General features: G+C 44.8%; 1 protein-coding gene across 1 annotated transcript in view; it reads left to right on the forward strand.

Annotated features, from left to right (window-relative positions):
* ASAH1 (N-acylsphingosine amidohydrolase 1) overlaps positions 1-7075 on the forward strand; it is a 195080-nt gene extending 188005 nt beyond the window's left edge. The window contains exon 14 of the mRNA XM_085641989.1: positions 6121-7075. Coding sequence (XP_085498115.1) covers positions 6121-6210 — 90 coding nt within the window. The 3' untranslated portion in view covers positions 6211-7075. The remainder of the gene's footprint in view (positions 1-6120) is intronic.
* Positions 7076-7300: the final 225 nt, after the last annotated feature.

Raw genomic sequence — 7300 nt, forward strand, 5'->3', positions numbered from 1 at the left:
CTGGGTGGCAGGAGCTTGTAGTCTGAATCTTTGGAAAACATCCATGTTGGAGATCGGTGTTAGAGGTGAGTGACGTTTTCGTATGTTACACTTTTCCTGCACCTTTTTTTTATAGTAGGTGTAATGAAAGAAAGCTGTTTTTTACAAGACTTTTGAGATCGCCTAAGCCAGGGGCGTAACACAGGCCCCTGCAGCCCCCGTGCTCCAGTGGCCCCCTCGCTCTCAGCGGAGCCAGCTAGCCTAAATGGTGCGGCCTCCTCATTAATGAAATTACAGTGCGCCGCGTGCACAGCAGCCACGGCATTTCTTCATTAATTAAGGTGCTGGTGCGCACGCCCGGGCCCCGGCCTCTTAATTAATCATTGATGCGCAGGCCCGGACATCGCCGCGTCGGCAGTCAGCCGGGCCTCTGGCAGTGTTGCCAGATTGGGTATTTCCCGCACAAATGGGCGATACTTTTCACATTTGTGCGGGGAAATACCTCTCCTGGCGGAGTGCAGAAACTTGGGCTTGATTTTGCCTTGTGAGCGCAAAATTCAGACTGCGGCGGCGCCGCCAATCAAATGATTGTGTAGCTCCCGAACTCAGCAGAGCAGGGCTGTCAATCATCCATTTCGTGAGAGCGCTACCTATGATGGCCCTGCTGAATGCTGCTGTCCTGCCCCAAGAGAGTCTGGACCAATGTGGAAACCAGGAACATCAACAAATAAGGCCTGTCCAAAAGTTTGAGTACTCGCGACCAATCACATAGGGGAAAATTCGGAGCCAGTGGAGGATAAGGGCCCTGGGTCACTCATAATTAGAAGACATCCATCTGGCCCATTTTTATAGTCTGAGGAGCAAAGTTTCTACAGGCTGAGCAATGCGTTACCCTGGACTTGCACCAGTAAGGTGATATTTGTTTTGTGTTTGGCAAAGCACATAATGAGGAGTGCTACCTCCTGTTTGTATGAGTCTGCATTAGCAGAGCGGCATCCTCAGAAGCCAGCCTTTCATCCTTACGAAAATGTTTTTATCATCAAGTTCTAAAGCAAATCGCAACTAGCAAAACACTCTCGAGATTACACGAATTTAAGATAATACACAGGGGAATTCTGTGATTTATTAATGTGGTTTGTCTAGCGTGAACATGGCCGGAGGGCGATAGAGGTAGTTACGATCGACTGAAGAGATATTTATGGAATTAACTGCTAAACGCATGCTTCAGAATAGACCCGATTCAGGCGGGAGACTCTAGATTTTAAAGCCATAAAGGCTTTATTTCACCTATCTCCCTCCTAAAATTGCTACTGCTTCAGTAGTAGTCAGAGGAGAAAATCGGCTACCATGATTTTATTTTCAAAATCTTCACTTTCCTGTTCCAAAATGTTGGCATGGAGAGAGGGAGGGAGACAGAGAGAGAGAGAGAGAGAGAGAGAGAGAGATAAAGATAAAGATAAATGAATGTAGCATGGACTTTGAGCCACATGGATAGACATTGTGTTGTATTGCATTGTATCAAAGCTGCATTTATATGGTGCTTCGTGCCCTTCTTCAGGATGCCACATTGCATTGTCGGATGGGTAGCACACTACACCATAGGGGAGTGCTTGGCTGGAAGGATGTGCTTTCTGTGAGCCTATGTGGGCAGCATGTTTGTTGTTTGTGTGTGTGTGACCAGAATAATGCCCTTATTGTGTCTTAAGCCATAGCTCTTTGCAGTGTGATGAGAGAAAGGATAAGTGAGTCACAGAACTGTGGTTATAAATAGCTGACAGCTACAATTTACTCTACAAGTCCAATGTGTAGAATATAGTGATTACAAACAATTTTCATTCAACCTCCTCTGTTGAGCACACCAATTAAGTCTTCTGCACTCTTAAACCGTTTGTGCACGCATAAAGGCATTTTTAAATGTACAAAAGCCTAATTGCAATTCAGTAACCTAGTTTAATCATGTATGTCTAGTAAAGAGAAAGAAAAGGCAACAAAGAAAGAGATCTGCCTGGTTGGTTTGCATTATATTCATGTCCTTTGAGTCAGCACATGTCCTCTTTGGTATTGAGTGGTTTGGTTCCGGTGGATTGGTGGTGGTTTCCAGACAGTGTCCAATTGCACTTCCGATGTGTTATGGTAATACTTAGCTGGACTACAAGTGATTTATCACCATGTGCAATCCGTATACTTGCCATGTTGCCATTCAGCCTTCAACTGGCAGTGCAACGGTTATAGTCCTGTGACATTTTGGCATCACTGAGAGGGTATAATTAGCATCCAGCCTGCTATCATTACACTCAGCAGTGATAGAATCAAATTGTGTTGACTCCAGTGCTACCTGAGCAATATTCTCATGTACCCTGTACAGCCATCCCTCGTGCAATCTAATGGTGGTGTTTCTGTGACTTTCGGAATGCTTGACTGAAGTGTTCTGTTCTGTTAATTAGTTTTGAAGTCAGGGGACCCATTTATTGTGCTTTTCATCTTTGGAAGAAACAGGTTTTTACTTCCTTCCTGAAATTAAGGTGGACTTGTAGATTTCGTGTTGCTGGCAAGGAGGTTGAGTGTTTTCCACCTGTACTGAGAATGTAGCTCCACCAGTGGTCTTTTTTTAATTGGCAGATGCGATGATTTGAGGTGCTCGTTTCAACAGTAGTGTCCTTTTCTGTATCATTGGAATTTCACTAGAAGCTACTGTGTGCCTTCCCTTTGAAGGTCTCTATGGAACTGTAAAGTGCCTTAAAAACAGAACATCTGACTATTGACTTTTGTAGGGTCTCCTAGTTTTAGAATAATCTACAAGTCATCTGCATAGTTGTAGCAAGTGAGGTTGATTGATCTGATCAGGTAAAATAGAGGTTGAACAAAACTGGTGAAACGAGTGACGCTTGTGGGATGCCGCAAAGCAGGATGTGAGCAGCAGAGGTAAATATTGATTTAGATACAAAGCTTCATCTGTCGCTGAGGTGGAAGGTGGTCATTTATTTATAGATCCACCTTCTCTAGTCACATTAGTAGTGTATGATGATAGACCGTATCAAAGGCTGTTGATTAGTGTAAAGGTACCAGGCCCAGAAGCAAGGGGGCTGAAGGCAAATGCCTCAAGGCCAGAGACCATTTGCATATTTACATACCTTTGTAAACTGGCTACCTAGGCATTGTTTTTTTTCTGGTTCCAGTACCCGCTGGGCCCCCACTCTGCCTATTCCTTACATTTGAAATTGACATTTACTGCTGTGGTGTGAGAATGCATTTGATGAAAAGGAATATAAATTAGGGTTTGCCAAAAGAAAAATGCCAGCCATGTGTTGTTTAAAGACACTGAAAGACCTCGTCTTCACACTAAATAGGGTTATAAATAAAAATGTATGTATTCATTTGTAATGTGACTTTTCTGTCTTTGTTCCCTTTAATTATCAGTCATGGATCATTCAGGTAGCCCTAGAACACAGTTAAAAGTGTTTTCTATTTATATTTGCTGTTCGAAGTACGCACAGATAAGTGCTGAAAATACGGCTTTAGGTGATGCTTTTTTTTGTCCTGTAGGGGCATCCAAATAATGAGCTGGCAACCCTAATCATAAGACTGGAAGTTTGTTGCACGAACAGCACATTATTTCCTACACCCTCTATCAATGCCAGAATACCAATAGTTTAACTGATACCTGAAACCCTACGCTGCCGTCAATAACATGCTTTTGATACGGTTTCACATAAAATCCTATTAAACCGTCTAAAGCAGGTCGGAATCGGTGGCTCCGCCTTCGCCTGGATTGAGTCCTTCCTTACTGGCAGAACTCAGAAGGTGGTGCTCAAGCCTTTCAAATCAGAGGGTAAACCCCTGTTGTGTGGTGTCCCGCAGGGCTCTGCCCTGAGCCCTCTGTTTTTTAACGTTTATCTCGCACCCTTGGCCGCAGTGGTGGAGTCTTGTGGAGTCAGAGTGGTCTCTTACGCTGATGATACTCAGCTGATATTCTCTTTTAGAGACCACTCGGACTCCACCTTTGCCAACTTCCGCCAATGCCTGGACAACATCTGTGCCTGGATGACCATCAACCACCTTAGACTTAATGCTGACAAGACAGAAGTCCTGTTCTTTAACCAGAAAACTCCAATATCCCCCAGCCTGTGGTGGCCTACAGTACTTAACCCTGCGCCCACCCCTGTCCAATCAGCACGTAACCAAGGCTTTCAATTTGATGACTCACTCTCTTGCAAAGCGCAAATTAACAAGGTCACCTCTGCCTTCGCATGATCAAAAAGATCTTTCCCTACCTTCCCTTAGACGCCCGCAGAACGATCACTCAGGCCCTTATCACATCTCATCTAGACTACGCCAACAGCCTATACGCCGGTGCCCCTCAATATCTGATCGTTCGTCTTCAGACTGTGCAGAATGCGGCGGCCAGACTGATCGGAAATATCCCCTACCGTCAGTCGGTTGCCTCCTACTGCAAAGAGCTCCACTGGCTCCCCATTGCAAGCCGCATTCAATTTAAGATCCTCACCCTCGCCTTTCGTGCTATCAACGGCCTTGGGCCTGGTTACCTCAAAAGGCGAGTGGCAATATCTCAATCTGTCAGATCACTGAGATCTAACAACTTACGCCTCTTGACTCCACCTCGCTTTCGACGCTCCAGAATGGGCGGCAGAGGGTTCAGCGTAATCACTGCTAAACTATGGAACTGTCTCCCACTCGACCTCAGGTTCTGCCCGTCTGAATCTATCTTCCGTAGTAAATTAAAAACATGGCTGTTCTCCTGATCATAATTCCTGTCTGGCTGTCGGCTTGACTCTCCTCTTCTGCTCTGAGTTTCTGTTTTAGCGCCGGGACACCCCTTCGGGGGTAGCTGAGCGCTGTATAAGCTACTTAAATAAATAAATAAATGCTGAGTTACTTCAAGTGTCCGGGAATGCACCCTGCATTCAGACAACTCACTCCTCATTCTCGCCCTTCACTTTTACGCTCACCCTGCGTGCACTCACAGCAATCACAATGCACTCACACCTACCACCATGCTCTCATCTATTCACCCACTCACCCTGCATTCAGTCATCACTCTGCACTCGCAGTGCCCTTGTGACTTTTGCTGTTCACCCTGCACCTCACCCTGCAGTCACACGAGCACATTACTCACCCTGCACTCATGTCGCACTTCACTCACCTGCCCCCCTCACTGCTCAATCTACAATCTCACTAAAGCCCATCACTAACAATGCATTCTTTCGTCCAACTCTGCACTTACATATGGTCACCTCACTCACCCTGCAGTCACACCTCTTACCCTACTCTCACACAGTTGCATCCCTCACTGTTGCACTCTTTAATCTATGCCTAGTCAGGACCATTAACTTTAAACAGTAGGCACAGTATTTTCAGAATGGACGACTCTGTGCAGTAACCACCAAGGTGGGATTCGAACAAAATAAATACCATGAAGGGACCTGCAGAGAGATTAAAAACAAAATAGTGTGCATCGCTCTCACCTTGTAAGCCATTGCTAAGAGCTGCATCCTATTGCACAATAAGCTGCATGCACCCCAGTCAGTGGTCCTCATGCACAACATGGAATGGGGGCACTTCCAACATAGCATCAAAACAAATACAACACCCTTCCAACCACACACCCTACACATATTGTAGCTTGCTACTCATGTACACAAGCGCTTCAGGTCTCCAGATAGAGGTAGTAGGCCCTCTATAAATATAACAATACAATACATTCAAGACTGCTCCATCCCCTGTTTTCCTGGCTCTGTCCTTTAGCACCTGCCTCCTTGCCTAGATTTCTGGGTGGTAGGGCAATGTGGTAGGTGGTGGGCCGAGCCGCCGGTGGTGGGCCGAGCTGCCGGTGGTGGGCCGAGCTGCCGGTGGTGGGCCGAGCTGCCGGTGGGGGGCCGAGCTGCCGGTGGGGGCCCTCCATGTGCTTTGCATGGGGGGCCCCTCAAGTTTCGTTACGCCACTGGCCTAAGCAGCTTTGTTTTCCAACTTAGAAATGAATTGCAGCATAAAGTGATGAATACCGGTCTTTGTGTGTCTTTGAGTGTCCTTTCGTTTGTATTTGGTGATCTTGGCCAGTCACTTGGCTTTTGGTACCTGAATACCTTGACACGTTATACCAAGTATATTTTTTTCCTTTCTTAGCTGACTACGTATACGACAATGATGTCAGTTTCTGAAGGCAAACTGGAAGCATATCTGCGGAACTGTCCTGACCCTTGCATGCCTTGGTGAAAAGAAGTTCCCGTTTGGAAGACTGGCTGGCTGCTTCCCCCAACTAACCTGCAGGAACACACGTTCACAAATCTCAGGGTACTCTTGTGGGGTTAAAATTATGCCTTTGTTTGCGGTTTCTGATATGCAAACCGAGGCAATATAATTCCCACAACCTTCTTGTACTGAATTACTGGACTGACCGAAAGAAAGCTGCTTTTTTTTCGTTAAATCACTGATCTAATTCCACATAGTTGTTTTTCTTTTATAACTAATCACTTTAAGCCAATCATGCAGTTCAAGGGCGTTTACAGGGTTTTGAAAAGCAATATATTATTGTAAGATTTTCAAACATTATTTAAGAAGTGGTGTTATTTTGTAAGATGAGTAAACAATTAACTATATTGTTGAATCGGTATCCTCTACCTAACTACTGGGAATCAGTTTTCTTTTTTAAGGCAATTGCTTGAGTCTGCAGCAAAATGTGAGGGGTGCCCCTAACAAATGCATCTCATTAGTCCCTTAGTAGGTAGCAGGATCAGCAAGACTAGTCCAGGCCTCTGCCCAGCACCATGGTTTTGATCTGCTATAGTCAATAGTTTCCATGGACAGGGAACTCATTCGGTATCCTTCTCAAGCCCAGAAATGTCATGAGGTTGCTTTAGGTTGGTAGCACAGTTTGACTATAATACTGTAAGAGAACTATCGTAAAATGAATGTATAAAGCAAGACCAATGTAGAAAATCGTTGCTAGATTGTTTTTGAATGAGTCTTAATGCATTAAAAGCATTCCATTGATTATTGCCCTTTAATTACGTGTACGTTTTATGTTTTTTCTTGCTCCTCCCAGGAGAGCGGATGGGAAATAAAATATTACCTATACCAAGTTCAGATGTTGCTTATTTTTGTAGTATGTATAAAGAATAAAATATTAGCTTCCTCATTCATATTCGATTTGAAAATAATAGAAAAAATGTTGTCTTAAACTGTAAACATTGAGCTCCCTCTGTCTACAGTGATCTAGCTCAAATGTGTGATTGTCTGTATCAGCTTGGGCACACCTAGCGGCATAAACCCTGAAAAAGCATTAGCAAAAGCAGATAAGTCTGCC

This window comes from Triturus cristatus, chromosome 2_2, assembly GCF_964204655.1.
Source record: "Triturus cristatus chromosome 2_2, aTriCri1.1, whole genome shotgun sequence".
NCBI classification, from domain to species: Eukaryota; Metazoa; Chordata; class Amphibia; order Caudata; family Salamandridae; genus Triturus; species Triturus cristatus.